The sequence below is a fragment of the Mus musculus genome, chromosome X (assembly GCF_000001635.26).
Source record: "Mus musculus strain C57BL/6J chromosome X, GRCm38.p6 C57BL/6J".
In the NCBI taxonomy this organism is placed as follows: domain Eukaryota; kingdom Metazoa; phylum Chordata; class Mammalia; order Rodentia; family Muridae; genus Mus; species Mus musculus.
In genome coordinates, this window is record NC_000086.7 from 78,518,536 (window position 1) to 78,542,733 (window position 24,198).

General features: G+C 37.1%; 1 protein-coding gene across 16 annotated transcripts in view; it reads right to left on the minus strand.

Moving 5' to 3' along the window:
• Prrg1 (proline rich Gla (G-carboxyglutamic acid) 1) overlaps nt 1–24,198 on the minus strand; it is a 134,305-nt gene that overhangs the window by 68,926 nt on the left and 41,181 nt on the right. For 14 of the 16 annotated variants that reach the window (NM_027322.2, NM_001289683.1, NM_001164275.2 and 11 more), the window contains one exon: nt 2,236–2,286. In NM_027322.2, the coding sequence (NP_081598.1) occupies nt 2,236–2,245 (10 nt within the window). In that variant the 5' untranslated portion in view covers nt 2,246–2,286. Of the gene's footprint in view, nt 1–2,235; nt 2,287–16,414; nt 16,460–16,882; nt 16,965–24,198 lie in introns of those variants that run through there. The other 2 variants (XM_011247631.3, XM_006528145.4) reach the window with 2 other exon arrangements.

Genomic DNA, 24,198 nt, shown 5'->3' on the forward strand with positions numbered 1-24,198 from the left:
TTTCAATCTCCAGGTTGGAAATATGCCCATTTTAGCAGATTACATTACATTATTGTGCTGTGTTCTATTATTTGCCTGAGCTTGAATCACTATTTGCTCTAGCATCTTTTAAAGGAGGCCCCTTTGTTGGTGATCAATGATCAGTCTGAAAATAAAAGAAGAAGCAAGGAAAAAATAGATCCCTTGACTTCATGCAGCCCTTTTCCATATGGTGATAATAGATGCCAACAGCTAAGGAATTCTCCAAATCTGCCTATAGCTTTGTGGATTGAGTGGGGATCAAGCAATGAGATACTCTGGAAGCTGACTTTAGGATATAGCAAGTATGAATTCATCCTAAAATGTGTCTTACTGTATTTAAAATTATTACTCATGTAAAAAATTGCAAATGGTTGGAGAATGTTTGGAAAGAATCTGGATCTCTAAAACAAATCAGCTTCCAAAGGAAGCTCTGGAGCACATAAGAGCAACAACAACATGCGAAAAGAATTCCTATGAGTGAGCTGAGATGTAGAGGCTGCCTGTAAACATACATGATGGTAAGGCAAGCAACTTAAGGCAGAGATCTTAGTAATCTTCAGAGCCCCACCCCAAGCTCTGTTGCTTCCTATAGAATCTGAACCAATAAAAGGTCAAATAAAGATATACGTATTCAAAAGCTAGCAATAAGCTGATGTTCTATGCTATTAGACATTATAGCTCTAAACACTCACATATATTAGTCACATTATGCTAACCATATCCTCCTGAAGGTACAAGTACAGGATGCATTAATTCTACCTCAAAGATGACAAAAAATTCCATTTAAGAAAGCTTTGAGATTTAGCTGAAGTAGTAGCCACAGAATTTGAATTCAGGCCTTCAAAACTCTGAATTCATATAAATTTTAACATAGTACTCCACACAACATTTTCCCTTAGTATCCTTTATAGCACGTTGCTTTTATAATTTATACGAACTAGAATTATTTATAAAGTCATTGTGACAGATGGCCCATATCAGTAACGAAATGAACTTAAATATTTCTATTGTCCAAGATCCATAATACCCTTATGAAAAACCCAAAATAAGCACAAAGATTTCATGTAATTGTTCCCACTTTAAACAATATTTAAAACACTGACTGCATAATAGTACCTTTTGATTTATATTACTATATTTGCTTTTTACATTTAAAAAAATTTGTAATTTATTTTTATGTATATCAATACATGTGTACCTCAATGATTTTGTGTGCACCATGTATACATACATGCCTACAGAGGCCACAGTGTGCTGGAACACCTAAAACTAGAGTTAAAGTCAGTTGTATGGTGCTTGATGTAGATACAGAGAACCAAACCAGGTGCTCTGAAAGAGCAGTAAGTGTTGTTAATGACTGAGTCAGACCATTTGTGTTACTATTAACAAAACTTATATATGATCAAGGCATAAGGGTAATTTTGGCAGGAGTTATAAAGAAGTTGGAATTTGAGGACATTTACATCATAACAAATTTGAACTATTATACACACACACACAAACACACACACACACACACACACCATACCTCCAACACCACTACCACCACTTCCATCTTTGATATTTGTGCTGCCAGCACCACCACCACCAAAACCAAAAATCAGAATAAATAAAAGAACTACAGGACTGAGCCCAGAGACGCCAATGGAAGACCTAGGGGAAGGACTGAAGGAGCTAAAGAGGATTGCAGCCCCATAAGACTAACAATATCTAGTAACTGGATCACCCAGAGCTCCCAGGGACTAAACCACCAACCAAGGAGTATACATGGAGGGAACCAGGACTCCAGATACGTAGCAGAGGATGGTCTTATCTGACATCAATGGAAAGGGAGGGAGGCTTGATGCTCCAGAGTAGGGAGATGCTAGAAGGGTGAGGCAGGAGTGGGTGAATGGGTGCACGACGACCCTCATAGAGGCAAAAGGGAGCAGGAGGAGGGGGAATGAGATGGGAGGGTTGTGGAGGGGTAACTGGGAAGAGGGATATCATTAAAATGTAAACGAGTAAAATGATTAATAAAAAATCAAAAAAAGAACCAGTGAATAACACATATTATATTGGTCTTCTTCTATATAATTTTGAATCAGACAAAATTTTCTAACACCAAGTAAAAACACAATTTAAGCATCTACAAACACAGTTCTAGACATAATTTCTCTGTTACACTAGATTACCATCAGGAGAATCTAAAAAATTTTAATAGGGAAGACTTACCCCTTCCCATTTTTCGCTTGTAGCTTCTGACAGGTCTTGAATGATGATTCTCTGTACAAAACAGAGCACATACACAATGAGATTCACAGAGGCTGAGTCACAACATCAGATAAGCCCCATTACAGCTGATGTAGTCAGTGTGAGCATTTTATTTCAATGCATCCTAATCTTACTCCCTCACAAAACTGTGTTCTCGACCACAGATACCTAAACTCAGAGGACAGAAAGAGTATTCTGGAAAGCTCAGGCTGTCTATATCAACTTACTCTCATCTTCTTTATCTGGTAATAGATTTTGCTTCTGCAAAATAATATTCATCAAATTGGTCACATGCTTAACTTTTAGGAGGATAGTCATGTCAACAAAAGATGGCAGGCAAAAATACCAAAGGCTCAATATTAATAATCAGGCTGCCATATTATTAGCTTTCTTGTCACTATCTTCCCTTCATTATCATTGTGACAAGTACAATATCCTTTACAGTGTAACATTTTCCTGAATGATGTCAAACAGAGGTTCCCCAAATCAAATTATCCTTGAGGCAAAGCATCCCAGAGTTATTTCCAATAAACATCATGAATCAAAGACCATGGATTCCTGACAACAACAACAAAAGAGAATTACAGAAAGCACACAAATTGCAGTGGAAATGGAAGAAAAGTAGACATAGCAAAATAGATATTCTGTTTTATAGGTGAAAAAAGCATAAACATACAACATATGCATAAGCCAATGCATATGAATAATTCTTTAGTTTATTCGACATACAAACCATAAGCTATTATTTACAATCACTTGTCAAGTGTCAAGCTCTTAATGTGTAGCTCAGCAGCTGAACAGAGGTGTGTGTGTGTGTGTGTGTGTGTGTGTTAAAAAATATGACCTATCTGCCCATTAGGAACCTTACTTGAAATTCAGTAGGAGAAATCAATAAATAAATGCCAGACTGAAACTTGATCACTAGGTGTGGCACCAAATAAACCATTTATTTATTTCAAATTCTTCACAAAATGGGGAAATGTGCTACATGTGGGTTTCTCAAACTACATATACTCATATACTCTTATTTTATATATTATATAATATATATTATGTCATATATATGTGCATGCATTTAAGTATGTTCTGGACATCCTATAAGGTATTAAAAATTATGTCATTCAAAAGCGAGGAAGGCTGTTTGATAAAATAAATATCTGAAATACTGACATAAACCTATACAAGTTTCCTTGTCAACAAACTTTTCAGTTACTTAAAAATTATGGTCTGGACAGATGACTCAATGGTTAAGAGCAATTATTGTTCTTACAGAGGACCTAGATTTGATACTCAGAACTCACATAGTTGGTCACAAACATCCTTAATTCTACTTCCAGATCAGACCCCTCTTCTGACTTCCACAGGCACAGGAACACATACACAAATGCACACAAAATAAATGATATAAAATTTTAAAATTGGATAACGAGAAAATGTAGCAAAAGTTCAACTTATTTGGCATTCTTTATGAGTAAAATTTTTTTCAGGGTCAGTTCTTCACTCGATCTTTGCCAAAAGGCTGAGAAGTGATACCAACGTTTAATTCTTTAAAGCATTTCTTATCATTTCATTTTCTTTTGAAATCAGTTGAAGTTCTTCAAAATAATCTTATACAGACAAGGGTTAGGTCTTGTGAGCTCATTAAAACACCAAGCAAATTAAACAGGAAAAAAAAAATGAATGAATGATTAGTAGTTCGGAAGAAGGGGACTGATAAAGTGGGAGGTGAACAAGAAAGGGTAATGAAGGGTGATATAGCCAAAATGCATTATACCTATCTATCAAATTGTCATAATAAGATCGACTATTATATAACTAATATATGGACAAAAAACTGTAACAAACTTTTATGAAAAACACTAGTTAATAAATAGGTTGACACTTTAAGTTATTTAAGCTAAATTAGGGTAAGAACTATTGTTCCACTCACTGGAATTTCTCCTTGAAGTGGTCTGTATATTCTGTCATCAGAAACTAGAAGTTTGAAGCTCCAGTTGCCTCTTGACCTTTCAAGTGAAATTATTCTGGGAAGGCTTTAGGAAAAAGCCAGTACAATGAAGGGTAATCCATTCTTATAAAAATGATGACTTGAAAGAGTTAAGCAGGGTGATAGTGGGGTGGCTTAAGTTGGATTTTAAGAGGCAATCATTGGCAAGTATGGGGAAGGAAAAGTTAAGGGGTGGGGATAGCTTGACTGGCAACAATGATAGCAAAGATGCTAAAAGAAAATCTGGCAGGATTTCTTGATTTCATTGTTTTTTTTTCTTTTCTTTTTTTTTTTTAATTTCTTGCCTTTTCTTCTTTATTATGTAATCAATCTCTTTAGGAAAAAAAAGCCTATTTCTGTTGTTAGTGGGAACCACAAAGGAAAGAAAGAACTATGAGACAAGGCCAGAATTTTCCAGAGGTCAGCATGGTAAGAAGAGTCATCTGGAGAAGATGAAACCAAGGAAGCAGAAGTCAATATTTGCTTGTCAGCCACCTCATCTAGACATCTAGAGGCAAACCTCAAAAAATCAGACTCTGGTTTTAAACAAAATGATTTCCTCATATATACAGGGTACAGAGCCTACTAAGCCAAGCCAAGCTCTCTTCTGTTGCCAAGGTTTAAGAAATTCCTTCAACTCTCATCTCCTTTCATTTGAGAGGTGTTTGTGGGGCAGTAGGAGGTGGTGGTAGTTGGGGAGCACTTAAAGGTTTATACTTCTCTAAACATGAGGACTACTCAAATCTTGTTTCTCAGATAGATCCCTATCTTAAAACTAAATAGCAGCCCCCTCTTCCCCAACAACAGGAGCAGAAGCTCTCCCTAAAGCTTTAGCCTGACTGCGGTATCTATATACCCAAACAGGGCTGCCTTGTCTGGCCTCAGAGGGAGAGGATGTGCCTGGGGACATCCAAGTGGGGGCAAACCTCTCAGAAGAGAAGAGGAAGGGGCATGGAGGAGATGCAGCACTTAGGATGTAAATAAATAAAAAATTTTAAAAGGTACATCTTGTTTAAAGCACTAGATAATTGTGAATTATTTAACTATTATTTTTATTTCATTTAATTTTTAATTATTTAAGCAATCATTAAAATGTGTCATGTAAATATAAAGAATAGTAATATATAATTATATATGATATTATGTCAATTGTTTACACTTTTTGTTACCCATATAAAATGCATTATTTTGTTCATCCTAATATAACTTAGAGAAGATATTAGCCATAAGATTTTTTCCCTTAGGAAATATTTTAACTGCCAAAAATAATTCAGTATGCACTAGAAATATAGTAGCTCTTTATAATAAAAATTCTGTTTGAAAAAACTAAATAGTATTTCCTACATAATGCAATATACTCACAAACAATTAGCAAAGTACCTTTTGGCCAAATATTAAGAAATATAAATAGGGCTAGGTGTGATGGCACACGTTTATCCCAGCGAAAGAAGTCAGATCTCTGTGACTTTAAGGGCAGCCTGAGCTACATCGTGAATTTGAAGCCAGTCAGAGTTACAGAGTGAGGCCCTGTCTCAAATGAAGTAAAATAAAATAAAACTAATCAGTCTTCCACATATTTACATTACATTGCACTAAATAAACTCTATAACAATGGTTCTCAAACTGTAGGTGATGACCCCTTGGGGGGGTCACATATCAAATATCTTGCACATCAGATATATACATTATGATTCCTAACAGTAGCAAAATTACAGTTATAAAGAAGCAATGAAATAATTTTATGGCTGGGCATCATCAAAACATGAGAAAATGTATTAAAAGGTCGAAGCATTGGGAAAAGTGAGACCCACTGCTCTCTCTATAACTAGATCCTGCCTTCCTGAAAAGTAATGTCTTCAACCAGAAGTGGTAGTGTATGTCTATAATCTCAGTACTCCAGAAGCAAAGGCAGGTGGATCTCTGTGAGTTTGGGGACACTGTGGCTTACATAGCCAGATATAGAAGGGAAACTATCTCCCTATAATACAACCCTGTCAAAACAGACTCCAGTCACGCCTTAAATATGCTTTGAAGAGTTTTAACTCTATTTTATCTGAATTGTCTAAAACTGAACATATTACTACCAGAGGACCCAGCAATACCACTCCTGGGCATATACCCAGAAGATGCACCAACATATAACAAGGACACATGCTCCACTATGTTCATAGAAGCCTTATTTATAATACCCAGAAGCTGGAAAGAACCCAGATTTCCCTCAACAGAGGAATAGATACAGAAAATGTGGTACATTTACACAATGGAGTACTATGCAGCTATTAAAAACAAGGAATTTGTGAAATTCTTAGGCAAATGGATGGATCTGGAGGATATCATCCTGAGTGAGGTAACCCAATCACAAAAAAAAAAAAAAAAAAAAAAAAAAAAAACCTCACGTGATATGCACTCACTGATAAGTAAGTGGATATTAGTCCAAAATCTCAGACTACCCAAGATACAATTTTCAAAACACATGAAACTCAAAAAAAGGAAGACCAAAATGTGGATACTTCGATCTTTCTTAGAAGGGAGAAGAAAATACCCATGGAAGGAGTTACAGAGACAAAGTTTGGAGCAGAGACTGAAGAAATGACCATACAGAAACAGAAATGATCCATCCCATAAACAACAACCAAAACCAGACACTATTGTGGGTGCCAACAAGAACTTGCTGAGAGGAGCCTGATATAGCTGTCTCCTGAGAGGCTCTGCCAGTGCCTGGCAAATACAGAAGTGAATGTTCACAGCCATCCATTGAATGGAGCACAGGGTCCCCAGTGAAGGAGCTAAAGAAAGTACCCAAGGAGCTGAAGGGGTTTGCAGCCCCATAGGAGGAACAATATGAACTAACCAGTAACCCCCTAGAGCTTCCTGGGACTAAACCACCAACCAAAGAAAGCACATGGTGGGACTCGTGGCTCTAGCTGCATATGTAGCAGAGGATGGCCTAGTCTGCCATCAATGGGAAGAGGCCCTTGGTCCTGTGAAGGTTCTATGCCCCAGTATAGGGCAATGTCACAGCCAGGAAGCAGGAGTAGGTGGGTTGGTGAGCAGGGAGAGGGGGTAAGAGACAGGGGGTTTTCAGAGGGGAAATCAGGAAAGGGGATAACATTTGAAATGTAAATAAAGAAAAATAAAAAAAAATCAATTATTCGTCAATATAAGTAGTGACACCTTCCCTTATTATTTGATCAAGATGTAATCGTTTCTTTGAACTCGTTGTATGAAATTTAGCCTAGATAGATACAAATACTTTATAGTGTGTATCAGACTAATTCTCACAAAGTAATTAATATTTCTACTATACATGTATGGGGTTCCCTACAGGGTAAAAGATTATTCTCAATGAAAGATATAATGGCTTATACAAACAGATTTAGGGTATGCTTGCTTAACAAATATATTCAGGAAATATAACATTTGCCTTAGTTTCCCTTAGTTTAGAATAGTACCTAAAAACGCTAGTAAATCTATATGCCATATTAATCAATCTTAAGGGTTGTTAAGTGTATTAGTTAGGGTTTTACTGCTGTGAACAGACACCATCTTATAAAAAAACAACATTTAATTGGGGCTGGTTTACAAGTTCAGAGGTTCAGTCCATTATCATCAAGATGGGATCTTAAGCCCACACCCACAGTGACACACCCATCCTAACCAGGTCACACCTATTCCAACAAGGCCACACCTCCAGATGGTGCCACTCCCTGATCCAAGGATATACAAACCATCATATTCCACTCCCTGGTCCCCATAGACTTGCTCAAAAACATGAGTCTATGGGGGCCATACTTAAACATAGCAATAATGCAAAATGCATTTAGTCCAACTTTCAAAGTCCTCATAGTCTATAGCAGTCGCAACAATGTTAAAAGTCCAAAGTTCAAGGTCTCTTCTGAGATTCATTCAACTTAATTAACTGTAATCTCCAAAGCAAGGCAGGAAACGAGCTGGGCAAACTCCAAACTCTGCATCTCCATGGCTGATGTCAAAGCGGTCTTCAGATCTCTACTCCTTTTTCATTTTTGTTGACTGCAACAAACTGCTTTCTCCTGGGCTGGTTACACTCCCTGTTAGCAGCTTTCCTCAGCATGTATCCCATGGCTCTGGCATCTTTAAAATTTTTGAGTCTCCAAGGCAATTTCAATGTTACAGCTTCTTGTTTCAGTGTCTGGGATTCCATTTGATCTTTTGGACACCTCCTAAGGGCTGACATCACTTTTCCAGCTCTGCCCTCTGTAGCACTCTAAGCTCAGGTGGATCCACTCCACTACGGCTTTAGTTCTTGGTGATCACTCCATGGTACTGACATCTCCAATATACTGCGGTATTCCACTCCAACTAGGCTTCACCAATAGACTCTCATAGGCTCTCTTCAGAGTGCCAAGCCTCAAATCCTTTGCATGACCCCTTCAGTCCTGGCCCATCAACTACAGCTGAGGCTTCACCTTCTCCAATGGCCTTCCCTGGCCTCTAACAGTGCTAAGCCTCAGCTTCTCTCCATGATCCCTTCATTCCTTCACAAGCAGTACCACCTGAGTGACTCTTACACATTACCAAGTCCAGCCGCAGCATGAGGTACAACCTTGGGTATCTCTGGAACACAGCTTCTTTTGTGCTCTCAGAAAAAAATTTCCAGAAGATTTCACCTCAGTGATGCTGGTCTCTTCTTAATCACTGCTAATTCCTTAGCTCCAGCTAACCAGCATCAATTTTCCCAGTAGTTCCTTCCATTCTTAACTCTAGAGCCAGAGCCACATGGCTGAAGCTGCCGAGTTCTGCTGCTTACAGGAACTAGAACACAGGAATTTGTTCCATTTCACTTCCTGGTACCCTTTAATACTCGAACCATATATTTTATATTTTTCCTTTCTAAGCTTGCTATGCTTGTTTAAACTTCTCTTCATAAGACTTAACCAGAGAACAAAGTCTCTGCTGGGCTTTTTTTGAAACTTCTTTTGTCAATGCAATTAATCCAAGTCTCTTCACCTTAGCCTCAGGCAAACTTTTCAGACAAGGGCAAAAAGTAGCCACATTATTCACCAAAATACCACAAAACCAGTCTTTATGCCACATTCTGAAATTCTTCTCCTTTGAAATCTCTTGGGCCAGGTCAATACAGTTCAAATTACTCCCAGCAACTAAGTCTTCCATATTCCTACTAGGATGACCCATTAAGCCACATTTAAAGCATTCCACTGCATTCCAAATCCAAAGTCCCAAAATCCACATTCTTTCAAATAAAAGCATGGTCAGGCCTATCACAGCAATACCCCACTCCCAGTACCAACTTAATCAAGTGGATAAGATGACCCGTTCTGTGGACAGTCAGCCTCTCTCCCCAGCCATCCCTGTCATTGCTCAATGGGCACATGAACAAAGTGGTCATGGAGGTCGAGATGGAGGTTATGCTTGGGCTCAGCAACACAGGCTTCCACTCACCAAGGCTGACCTGGCTACAGCTGCTGCTGAATGCCAGATCTGCCAACAGCAGAAACCAACACTGAGCCCCAGATATGGCACCATTCCTCGAGGTGACCAGCCAGCAACCTGGTGAGAGGTTGACTACATTGGGCCCCTTCCTTCGTGGAAAGGACAGCGTTTTGTTCTTACTGGAGTAGATACTTATTCTGGTTATGGATTTGCCTTTCCTGCATGTAATGCCTCTGCTAAAACCACCATTCACGGACTGACAAAATGCCTTATCTATCGTCATGGTATTCCACACAGTATTGCAATTTCCCTAAGTCTTAAAATCCCTTCATCAACACTAAACCACGGAATATCAGGCATCTCCAAGTCATTTCCAGTAGGCCATCTTTTGATAAACACCTCAGCTAACCATTCAAACAAACTTTTGACACCTTTTTTTAACTATGCAAGCTTCCGTATTAAACCTAGACTCTCCACTCAGAGGGCCCATGTCAATAAACTCAGCCTGCTCTAGTTTTATGTTCCTTCCACCCTTATCCCACAACCTTAAAATCCATTCCCACACATATTCACCAGGTTTCTGCTTGAATGAATTAGCAAACTCACTAAGCTCCTTAGTAGTGTAGTGCATTTCCTGGTGGACTATACTTTCTACCTCCCCTCTAGGAGCCTGTTTTGCTTTAAGTCTGGTTACAGGTCTAGAAGAAACTATTGGTGGGCCTTGAAAAACATCAGCATTGTCTTGTCTGGCATTTTCTTCAGTGAAAGTCATCGCTGGTTTATCAGACTCTGTGGGGAAGGCATTATTTCAAGGGGTGGGGCTGAGGGTACTACATCCTCAGGTGGGGCAAACCCTTGAGAATCTGAAGATTCAAAATTCTCAGCTTCAACATGGTCTTCCCACACATCCATGTCCCATGTTATAGGATTCCATTCTTTGCCAATCAGTGCCCTTACTTCAACTGTCAACACACTCTGAGGCTGAGACTTGAATTTTTGCTGTAGTTCAGCCAAACTTACAATGAGGGTTTCAGTTTGATTTTCTGCAACTTGAGCTCTATTGCTGCAAGAGAGAAGATTCGAAACTTCAAGGACACACTTAGCAACTTTTAGATCGTTTACTTGTGTCTGGAGCCTTTCGATTTTATCACACAACTCCTTCCTTTCATTCATCATTTTTTCTGCAGATACTAAGAGCAGCCAGCCAGTAAAATCATTTACTGATTTTTTTTTCTCCATCTTGTAGAAAGCTTTGTGCACTGAATCACCTAATTCATCAAGAAAATCAAGGGCATTAGCTTCTTTAAGGTTGAAATATAGTTTCAACCATGGGTCTTCAAAATTCTCTGAGCTCCCGGGAGGGAGAGAATCTGGAGAGGTTTCAGTAGTTGAAAGTGCTGGTGGATCAACAAGCCAATTCCAGTATTTTAAAAGATTCATCCTTGTACTTCTGTTACTCTAGAACTACTCCCAGTACCAACTTCTGTATTAGTTAGGGTTTTACTGCTATGAACAGACACCATGACCAAGGCAAGTCTTATAAAAAACAACATTTAATTGGGGCTGGATTACAGGTTCAGAGGTTCAGTTCATTATCATCAAGGTGGGAACATGGCAGTATCCAGGCAGGCATGGCGCAGGAGGAGCTGAGAGTTCTATGTCTTCATCCAAAGGCTGCTAGTGGAAGACTGACTTCCAGGCAAATAGGGTGAGGACCTTATGCCCACACCCACAGTGACACACCCATCCCAACCAGGTCACACCTATTCCAACAAGGCCACACCTACAGATGGTGCCACTCCCTGGTCCAAGGATATACAAGCCATAACATTAAGATTTCACTGACTATATTTTAGACTTTTTATATGTGTATGGGTGATTTGCCTGTATGTGTCTGTGTATCACATGCATGTCTGGTGCCCAAGAAGACCAGAAGAGGGCATTGAATCACCTAAAGCTAGCGTTTCAGATAGTTCAGAAGTGAATCCTTTGCAAGAACAAAAATTACCTTTAAATGCTGAGCCATCTACCCAGTGTCCAATGTTAAGTTCTTTTGCAAAATTCATCTATCTACACATAGTTAATGGTCTTTCAATTAGACTACATTCTTACTTCAGCCTTTATTCAGTTTACACTTGTGTTTTAAATTATTAAATTTCATTGCTTCGGTAGGTTAGTATAATTTAGAAATGAAAACTTGACAGAAATATCATATTCTGCATAATACTTTAGGTAAACTAATGTGTGTGTGTGTGTGTGTGTGTGTGTGTGTGTGTGTGTTTATCTAGACCAACCTTACATCAATATCTGGGATGTGCTATTATTTTAACTTACTAAATACCAAATAACATTTTATTACACTAAACAGTTTGACTAACAATTAAATAATCAGTTCATAATAATATCAGGCAAATTGTGAGACTCTTTTATAGTCTAGTGAGTTAAAATATCCTCAATTTGGTAAAACAATTATACATAGTTTTTCATATTTTCTCTAATTTTAGACAGACAGGCAGACATTGAAAATTATGCGGTATGCTTACTTTTCAACATGCAAATTTTTTTGTAGTTTTTAAACTATGTTTAAAGTAGAGAGAGAGCAATGTTTATATATACATAGATAATAACATAATATTATACATAATTTATAATTTATATATATAATTTATATAATATTTATATATAAATATATATATATTTCTTGATAGACAGATGCAAAAAGTAATGATTACAGAAAAACATTGCCTCTTAAATAATAACAGGGACACTTTTGCCAAAGACTGGAGTAACTGGCCAATGCAGTATTAGGGAGAAGGAAACTGAGAGGCAGTGATACAACTCTAATCCTGTTCTATGTAGTTCTTCAGCCACTTAGGTGGCCTCACAAACCCCATGTTGATCACGGGAAAGTTCATCTTGGAAGGAACAAGAAGGAGCCTAAGTGCCCCCCCTCCCCTGTAAGGTTGTTAAGCTAAGGCACTCCTGCCAAGGTAGCACTTGAAAATATTCTGCAAATACCTAAATGAAAATGATAAGCTCAAAACTGATCATTTTAGCTACTCATTGTATGATATTAAGCAAATAATTCACTGTAGCAGAATAGTTAACATGGTCTTACAGCACAGGCACAGTAAGAGTACGACATCAGACAAAAAAGTCAAACAAAATGGGAAAGGGTAGCAAAAGGCAAACAGGCCAAGAAACTAAAGATTTGCCTGTAGAAAGGGGAGACACTGAAAACCAGAGTCCATCCTCTAAAGCTGAAGAGAAAGAAGCCAAGTCCAACTGATCATGTGTCATGTCTCTCAGTACTTCCTGTCTTCCTGGTTCAACAAGCCAGAGGAATATTATTAACTATTTTGTAAATGTGAGTTTCTTAGGAGCTCTAGCAATATTTTTTAAAAGGGGGGAAATACTACCTCATCCAATTTTTTTAAGTGTAAATAAGTTTTAAGAGTAAAGACATTCACTGGTTGCTTACTCTAAGGTAGAACCAGAAGATAGCAGGATATTGAATCAGAGAGACTCATTGTCTCAGGGTCAGCAAGCAAACCAGTCCACAAGAGGAACTAGTTTTATATTCCTCAGTACAAAGCATACTAAATAACAACTCGGAGTCACAGTCATGTATTTACATCTAGATTAGTTTGAATTACTTCTTGTCTCCTGTTTTGTTTGTTTGTTTGATGTTTTTAGCAGAATTATTTACAAACAAACAAACAACAGTGAAAACATTTGTTGGTTCTTTCCCTATTAGAACTGTCTACCCTGTATTCTGGTTGTGGTGGTCAATTTTGATAATGCTCTGGAAGAAAGAAAATTTGAGGATATGGGATGTGTGAAATAAAATTGTGAACCAGTGAAAGTAAAAGATTATGAGCATTTGATAGTCATGTGAGATCCTGTTAAGGAAAATTTGTGGACAAATCTGAAATGGGATTATCAGTTTTGCAACTGTTTAAAATAACACAAGAGCTGGAGAGTTGGCTCAGCAGTTAAGAGCAATCTTTCTTGCAGAGAACGTGGATTTAACTCTCAATACTTAAATGGGGACTCCAGTCCCAGGGAATTTGACCCCCTCTTCTGACTTTCACAGGCACCAGATACACATACTGTAAAACACATGAATAAAATAATAAAATAAATATACATAAAACTTAAATAGGAGCATGGCTGTTTGAATTTTTGTATGTATCTTAGGCATTCTAAAAGAATTGAAATGTCTGTGTACTGATTGACAAGTAATAAGATCTAAGTTATAAAAGAGAAAATAAGTAAGTGAATAAATAAATGGTGGGTAAAATACAGTTTAATAAAGACTTCTAACAAAAGGTGAAATCACAGTTCAGGTTTTAGAATTTGTGCCTGGCTTGCCAACTCCTATCTGGTCTTAGGCAACTCATTTACCCTTTTAAACCTTTATTTCACCATACTGGGATTATCAAAGCATCTCTAGCATCATAGGCCTTGAGAAAAGTTTGAATGAAAAAGCTGCAACAGTTCTTGGAATCAGTGAGTAGGATCATGAAGGTGTTAGGTTTAACACCTACTACCCAAATGCTTTGGTTCCATCTGGTTCTTCTGGCTTTCTCTTCATGTGGTCACTATGGTTCAATGCATTCAGAATTAATAATAACAGCTTAAGAGAGGGTAGCATAATATTTATTTTACAAGTGAAACTTTGATTTTTGATTTTTCTTCAGCTATTATAACTATTAAACTTGGGGATGGTAATTCTTTAACTATATCCTTTGTCATTTCTGCAAATACTTGCCCTCTTTTCCCCAGTCTCCTATTCCTTGTAGTTATTCTTCTAATAATCCTCTGAGATTCAACTACAGTTAGCTATTAGGTTCAAAACACTGCAGGACATATTTTAATTTGCAGAGATACATATCCACACTGTCATTAGTTTTAAACTACAAGGATGTCATAGATAGTTGGGCAAACTGCTTACTTCTCAGCCCTCCCCTGCACACTGATTCATTTTACAATAACCTCTGGCCACCATGCTTATAGTCCTAATGTTTAATTTCTTTACCACATCCCATGGCTCTTCTAATTTAAGATTTAGAAGGCCAAAGAGCTCTTGTAGCACATGCTAGAGATAAGATAATCCCTGGAATCCTTCCATTCTTAAGACATCTTTCCTAAAGCTATAGATATCTTCAGTTGTCAGAGGGTTCTTCTGTAAGAGAAAGGATGTGTCTTGTCCTGCCTTGTCTTGCTTTGTCTTGCGACATGATTATACAACGTAGCCCTGGTTAGTCTGGAACTCAAAGATCCTCCTGTCCCCCTAATGGTGCAACTCAAGGCCTGCACAACCACACCTGGAACCATTTACTCTATTAGGCCTCTAGAAGTTTCATTCCCCCCCACCCCCACCCCCGGCTTTCCATTCTTCCTGATACCACATCTTTCAAATAATAAAGGTTCAGCTGGCATATGCTGCATACATGTGCACTGTTTTAAGGCAATTTCACTTATCAGGGCCCAAAACAACTCTATAATGTAGAAAGAAAAATAACTATTAATACATTTTGAAGAAATCAATTTCCTCATGTTCAAACAGCTAATAGTTAAGATCATTTCAGGATTGGGTTAATGTCTCAATGCATTTATACTGAAATACTGTAATTTGCTAATCTTCACGGAGACACTTGTGATGCTCTGGATATTAAAAAAAAAAATGAACCACAAAAACCATGTGTTAAAGGCTTGGTCACGTTGCTACTCAAAGGTAGCAAAAACTTTAGAAAATGAAACCAGTGGCATGAAATGGGTCCCAAAAGAACATGAAATAAAGATGTCCCAAAGGAACACATCCTATCTCTATACCCTTTGTTGTTGTCTGTTTCCTGGAAGCCTTAAGAGTGCAGCATTCTTCCAGCACACCCACTGGCTTATCACAAGGAGAGAAACAACAGTCAAGTGACCATGGACTGAAGCTTCTGAAACCAAAATAAATTCTTCCCTCTTTAAGTTGATTTTCTGAGGTATTTGATCACAGAGAAGGAAAGCTGACTAATACAACACCAGTGTTACTACAGATCAAGATCTTGTCATGCATTTTCTTACAACAAATCTGACATTCTTTCAGTCAAATCTTTAATCATTAAATAGTTATTTACTTTAAGGCAAGAGATGTTTACTTGGTAGACTGTTTGCCTAGCATTCACAGGGCTCTGTGTTTGATTCCCAGGCCCATGCAAACCTCAGCATGGTGATGTTTACTTATAATTCCAGCAGTAGGCTGTGCAGGCAGGAGGATCAGTGTCATCCTTAGTTACATAGCAATTTGAAGGCCAGCCTGGAATATATGAGATCTTGTCTCAAAGCCAAAACCAAATATTTACTTAATATCATGTTTCAGTAATTTTCCTGAATATTAGAGATTTAATGGCAAGTAACACAAGTGGTCACTGCTGCAGGAAAGAATAGAATTTGTGAAGGTGTGTGTGTGTGTGTGTTCATGTGTTCATTATATTTTTAAGGTTTAATAAAGGAACTTAAATAGAGAAAAACAAGAAGTCCAATACAACTTTAGCACAGTAAATGAGAGAAGGATAAAGATGAAAATCAATGGTACAAAGCATTATGAGTTGGCACAACATTTAGATATCTGTTCTAACTGCGGTGAAAACCATTAAGCAATGCTCTTGTGGTCATAAAACAACCGACTCCCTAAGAGCTTGCTGAATTCTTCTAAATCCCACTAACCTTTAGCTACTTCCTGTGCAATGTTCACTTCACCAGATCCATTGTCTACAGTGCAAAAAAAGATTGCATTAACTCACATAAAAGAAGGAAATGCTGATATATGTCATAAGTGAATACTATGTATTAATAGTTACCTTTTAAAAAAACATAAACTACATCAAAGTACCATAACACTATAGATTCTTTAAATTTAGTATGTACTAAATCATATATCTATGCATGCATACATGTATGCATATAGTTGCTTTAGGTAGAAGTGCCAAAAATCACAACAAATATTACTGAATTTTGAGATACCTTGTAGAATCTGTGGCACAATACTAGCCAAGTTATAGGATCAAACAAAGAGCACTTTCTATTTTGTTTTCCAGTTTTCCTAAGCTTAGGGTATAGTAACAGACACCAAAATCAGTACAGTCACCTTTTCAATTCAACAAACATCTGTCTACTAAGATATATAATGCTTACTTGTTAACATGTCTAGGTCTCTCAGAGTGCAACAGTATACAATACAGGCAAAAATATTCTCTGATCTCATGAAAGTTACAACCTACAGAGAAAAACATAAAATTATTTCTGTGCCATTTCATTTAAATAAGTAAAATATACAATATCTTAAATAATGAGCAATATTGGCCGACAACCAAAAAGACAATTAGGGAGGAAAGAGCATAAACTATTAAAATAATAAGAGTGTAAGGTAAGTATTTCCATTGCTTTTATTGCTGCTATTTGTATGTTTGTTTGAGGCAGGATCTTACTATAAAGCCAAGGCTGATCTAGAATTTGAGAACCTCTTGGCTCACTCAACCTTCCAAGTTGAATTATAAAAGTACACCATTATGCAAGACCCACTTCTGGTCTTCTGGTACTCGCTTTTTACTAATTTCCTTATGACATAATAGTTGGTATATATCATATGGCAGAGGTCATTAGACTTTCTATAGCATATACAAGCGAAAATATTTACATTTCAAAGATTCCTGCTGAGACATTCTCCTGTTACAGTATTAAATTAGGCAGAGAAGTGAATTTGTATGTGACAATGATTTAACAGGACCAGTGAGAGAGGTCAGTGGGTTATGACAGTTGTCATAAAGCCTGACAACTCAAGTTCAATCCCCAGGACCCATAGGCTTTAAACAGAGAATCATTAACTAGAGCAACTAGAGAGCAAAAGGAGATCAAGGGGATACAAATTGGAAAGGAAAAAGTCAGTTATCACTATTTGCAGATAATATGCTAGTATACATAATAAGTGAACCCCAAAATTCTACCAGAGAACTCCTCCAGCTGATAAACACCTTCAACAAAGTGGCCAGATACAAAATTGACTTTATACAGAAGAAAAACTGGCCAAGAAAGAAATTGGGGAAACAATGTCTTCACAATAGCTACAAATAATACAAAATATCTTGGTGTGACTATAACTAAGTGAGTGAATGATCTATGATAAGACCTTCAAGTCTGTGAAGAAAGAAATCAAAGAAGACCTCAGAAGATGGAAAGATCTCCCATGCTCATGGATAGTAAAACTGGCCACCTTACCAAAAGCAATCTACAGATTCAATGCAATCCCCAATAAAATTCTATTAGAAAGAAATATGCCACATATTTTACAAAGTCATGTATGTATGTATGTATGTATGTATGTATGTATGTATATGAAGAGGGAGAACATTTACTCACAGATAATGAGGTCAGTTAAGGCCTTTAATCTGAACACCAATGGGGGAAAAAAAGCACCATTTCAAGGCCAGTCTTGGGCTACATTAGGAGTTTTCTCAAAAAATAAATAATGAAAGGAGAGATTACAAAGGAAAAGCTTTTTTAAAGAAGGCATGGGAGTGTGACAGCTTATTCATTCACTAGCTTGACTGTGAAAACAACTTTGTGGGTAGATATATACATTCAAAATGTTTCCAAATTTATCTTCATACATAAATATGATAACAATTTACATCAATTACACCTCAATAAATTTGGATACCAAAAAAAGCTGAACTAAATTGATAAATAATCTAATCACAAAAATATACAAAGGTTTCTACATAGTATAATTGTGACATCCTTTCATTTAATATATATATTAAATATATAAATATATATACATATATGTGAAACATTATACACATGGTTCTTGACATTCAATAGATCGATTTACTAGTTTTCAACTTCATAACTGTATGAAAGATACATCCTTTCAGAAGAAAATGTACGTGAATTCTCAATCTGGATCTCATTCCAGGCTGGTGATACATGATCTGATCCTCGCTTGATTTTGTTAGGCAGTAGCAGTGAGCCACAGACGCCAGTCAGCCAAGCAAAACTTGGTGTACTCTATTGCTGTAATGGGGTGGATGTAAGTATTAACTGCATTTTCAACTTAAAATATTTTCAAGTCACAATGGGCTTAAACTTTGTATAATCCCATTGTAAGATTGTATATAAAATGTTACCTCCATGTGTGGTAGAGTATGTGTGTACTTTAGCTTTGGTTAATACAAACAGCTTTTACCGAGGCTTACCTCAATGTATATGAGTCAACTATCTTCGAAGCAGATTCTCAAACCTTTTTAAGCCTTCAAATGACTGTAGCCCTGACAACTTGAGGGTCATATGAAAGGAATATGCTATACTAAAATCACCCAGTTATACTGCTCCTGAACTACTGATTCTCAGAAAAACACATCTGCTAATTAAAATTGCTAGGCCTTGATAAAATTTAATGTACAGGATAACATAGATAATGTACCACATATCATTTTTATGCAATACTTTTAAATGGAGCATACATATAGGTAAGAAAGACCCAACCATTTGGGGCCCTAGTGAAGGAGTCAATCACTGTTAAGCATTGTTAAATACTATTAACTATTGGTACATGTATTAGCAATCTTAGTTCTATGTTGAGTTTTTGCTAACTTTATATTGATTTGCCATACTCCTTCTAATGTTTTCTTGAATTAAAAGTATGGGCACCTCAGTGATACGAGTATTGATGGCTCTTTCAGATGGCCCAGGGTCATTCCCAGCACCTACATGGTAGTTCAACCATCTGTAAATTTAGTTGCTGATGATCTAAGGCCTTCCTCCTGACTTGCCTGGAATGCATATAGTATCCATAAGGTGCAGGCAAAACATTTAAACACATGAAAAAGTCAGTAAATCTAAAGGTTTATAAATTTAAAAATAGCAATAGTAGGTGGCATTTAACAGCTTTTTCTTTTTCTTTTCTTTTCTTTTCTTTTCTTTTCTTTTCTCTTCTCTTCTCTTCTCTTCTCTTCTCTTCTCTTCTCTTCTCTTCTCTTCTCTTCTCTTCTCTTTTCTTTTCTTTTCTTTTCTTTCCTTTCCTTTCCTTTCCTTTCCTTTCCTTTTCTTTTCTTTTCTTTTTTCTTTTCTTTTCTTTTCTTTCCTTTCCTTTTCTTTTCTTTTTCCTTTTTTATTTATTCTTCTCTCATACAATATATTCTGCCCTGAGCTCCTCCCAGTACTTCTCCAGCCCCATGGAAGATTAGAGAGGGAGGATTGCTGGAGCCAGAGGGTTCAAAGGCTAAGGACACAGCCCACAGAGTCAACCTAGCAATCATGGAGCCTATATAGGTTTGCATGCATATATGTTATGGTTGTTAGCTTAGTGTTTTTGTAGAACTCCTAACAATGGGGCTGGGGACTGTTTCTTTCTCTTTTGCCTGCTTTTTCCTTCTACTGGGTTGCCTCATCTAGCCTTGCTATGAGGATTTGTGTATAGTCTTATTGTAACTTGCTTTGCTCTGTTCGGTAGATATCTCTGGAAGGCCTGCTTTTTTTCTGAAGAAAAACAGAGGAAGTGGATCTGGAGGAGAGAGGAAGTGGGGGAAAGGGATTCCTTCCCCTGGGGGTTGCAACATTGAGCCTGTTAAAAGGCTTCTCTATATTGTTCCTGTCTACTTTTAAACATTGTCATTAGAACAGGCTGCATTGTAAACACAAAGAGCATATAATAGCTGCAGCAGTGGAGCTGCAGCAGTGATGAAAGAAGCAGAAGCTACATTGCCAAGGGGACAGATGTAGACTTCCAGAGAAAGAAGAGGACAAGGCTGAAGTTGGTGAAGGGGTGCAAGAAAGTTCTTGGCCATTGGAAGCATTTTAAGGAACTGCCAAGTACCCTAACACTCAAGGCCTGAGTATTAACATTAGACATTACCAAGGCTCGAGTTACAACAGACTAGGCCTATCAGCTGTAATGCTAGTAAGGCTTCTACAGCCTTAGGCTCAAGAGCTGTAATATTAACCATTGTAGGTGCTGATAGTCCTAATACCCATTAAAGAGGTTAATACTAGCAGATTCTGAATTATGATGGAACTCACTGTTGCTGGAAGCCAAGGATCTGTAGAGTGCCAGGGCCATTGGTACTTAACTGTATGTTTCTTAGTTTAAAACATGGAACAATAAAACTCTGACTCCCAGGACTGTGGATGGAAGCTTCTAGGTCTTCTATCCCAGTCACAGCACTAACACTTAAAGGTTCACAACTGCAAACAACAGATACACATTTCATCATCTACTAAAATGTTTATCTGAATAGAGCATAAGGATCACAGCTAGCAGACTGGTAACACAAAAAGAAAAGCATGAAATCATGAACATATCCCTTGTTAAATTCTAACAAAATAAACACTCCCTTGTAACCAAAATATGCAAAGATACAGAACAATATAATGTGCTGAATTCTCACAGAATAAAGACACCCATGTCACCAAAACGTGCAGATTAAGACACAGAACAAAATTTCATGGAGGAGTCCTACTAGCCCTCCATATATCCAATTCTTAGTTTCTAGCAAGGGTAGTGACTAGGCTTATTCAGCTAATTTTTACACAGTAGATGAGTTTTGCATGAAGGGGTAGTAAAGACAGGGTTTTTCCATATACCCTAATCTTGCCCTGAACTCACTGTATTTGCAGCTGGCTCCAAACACATAATCATTCTGCCTCAACACTGCCTCCTTCTGCTCAGTGCTGGGATTACAAGTGTGTGATAACATGCCCAGTTAATTTTGCATATTTCTGAATGTCACAAAAATGGCATTAGTGTGGAGTCCTTTAGTTCAAGCATTTTTTGCTCACTACCATGCTCTTGAAACCCATTCACATTGTTCCACAGACCTGGAATACATTCATTCTCACTACTGATTCTATGTTAGGTGCATGTTAAACTTTTTTACTATTGATGAACATTGAATTATTTTAGATATAAGTTTGCTATAAGCAGTGCTGTATACATTTCTGTCTCCTGGAATTACTGTTTCATAGAACATACCTACATTAAGCTTTATTTGTATAAAAAAATCTTTCTGTGCAAGTACCAACAGGCTTCCAGTTGTTATACATTCTTAAAGACCTTTTTAAAATTTTTTTCAGTACTCTGATAGAAGGAAGTAGTGGCATGCTGTACATTATTTTTTTTTAACCAAGTGAGACATTTGAACATACTTATATGTGTTAACTGGTCTTTTGGAGATCTTTTGTACAGTATTTGCTTCAAGTCATATCCACTGAAGTATATATTTTTGTCTGTATTTTAAATGTTTTAGTTTATTATTTGTGTTTATATGCACACACATGTGTACATGCACATGTGATATGTATTTGCAGCCATTTGTGTCATGGCACATGTTTAGAGGTCAGAGAACAACTTTGTTGAGACAGCACTCCACTTTCTCCTTATGTGGAGTCCAATGAACAAAGTCAGGTCACCAGTCCTACATGGCAAGTACCTTTATCCACTGACACTTCACTGGCCTTATTTCATTGCTTTTTGAATACAGGGTCTCACATAAGCAAGGCTGTCCTCAAACTTAGTATGTAGCTCAGGCTGGTCTTGAACTCTTGGTTATCTTACCTCAAACTCCCAAATATATGAGACAGGAAGCCAGGTGGAACATATACTTTTAAAATAAGCAAACAGTCATAATTATATAAATGTTCCCTATGGCTTTGTGAAAACAAAGGCTTGAGCAGTAGAAGAGTCATTAAGACAAAGAGGGCCAGCAAGATGTCTCAAGGGGTACAGGTGCTTAACACCCAATCTGGGCAACTTTACTTCAAACCTCAGAACCCATGTAAGGGTACAAGAAGAGAACTGACTTCAAAAAGTTGTCCTCTGACTTCCATATGTGCATGTGCTCACACACAAATATCATGTGCACACAAAATATAATAATTTTTAAAAGATAAAGAACATCAAGTGGGAATATCAATAGTTATCTCTTCCAGTATATAAAGATTGAGAATGAAAACTAGAAAAGTAGTAATGAAAATGAACCTCTAAAGCAAGAACAAGACAAGGGAAGGGGCAGGGGATATTATGAAGACAAAACACATGAGTAGGATCTGAATCTTTTTAGTAGATTGGAAGGAAACCACAAAAAAGAAATAGGTCAAGAAACATGTTACCCATAGTCACAGTCCAGAAGGGCTTTTTGAAATAAAACAGGGTATAGATGGTCTTTAGCCTGTTTTTTAGTGCTATGCAATTTAGCGCAGTTCAGTGCTCTTAGGATAAAACACTAAATTTTGCATAAACAGACATGGATCCTACCTGTAAGTGGTATACATATCTCAAGGGTCAAAAATTCATCCTTTAAAGATACGATTGAATTAGCCAGTAAGGATGTATTAACCTTTCTTTAAACTCACAAGCCAACATTAAACTTTCCTTTCCTTCTTTTTTCTTTCTTTTATGAGTTACCAGAATGTACCATAGCATTAGCTGCTTATTTTTACTTTACTTATTAAATTTTAATAAGACTCTTCAGATAGCAGAACAATCAGTTAAAGAAAGTTAATATTACGGGACAAGATCAATGCCTAATGGACACCATATATAAGTGAAAAAGGAGAAATAATGTGGCTTTGGGTTTCAAAATATTAAGCACATCACAGCACAGAATTTCAGCCTGAAATGCAAAACAATATATATACGTTTTTTTAATGTGGTCTTATAAGAGGTTTAAAATAAATTAGATCATATGTAAAGCGCTCAACACAACAATAACTAGAAAAGCAGAATAGATTGTCACAATTAAAATTCTGCCATTATTATATTGTATGCCACCAAAACAGATATTGAATAATCACTGCAAATAGCATACAAAAGGAATTCGATATGTCTTGGAGGCCTTAAAAGGAAAAAGACCTTTATAAGCTATGTATTGCTATTACATCACTATCTAACAAATCATGCCACTGTAATGAAAATACTTAAGGATATTACATTAAAGTCATTGAGAGAACTAAAACTCAATTGCTTGCATACACAATTAAAACATTAACCTCAATTCTAAAGACTGAATATGGAGCTGCCAAGATGCCTCTGCAGTTAAAAGCGTTTGGTGCTACTACAGCGGACCTAGGGTCTGGTTCCCAACACCCATATCAGGTTGTTCACAACTACTTGTAATTCCAGTTCCATGGGATCTGATGCTTGCTTCTGGCTTCCTTAGCTACCAGGCATGCACATGATGCACATACATACATATGTGCAGGTACTTACACAGACACATAAAGTAAAAATCAATGAATCTTCAGAGAATGATTATTTTGAATAATGAAATTCTTAAATAAACAATACTCATATATAGTTTCTTTAATGATTGTTTCTCTTGGGTTCAAAATCCACTCAACTCCCAGCAAAAAAAAATTATTCAAGGGCTGGAGCTATAGCTCATTTTCGAGTGTTTACCTAACATATACAAGTCTCTAAGTTTAAACCCTTGCACCTTAAAAATATTTAATAAGGA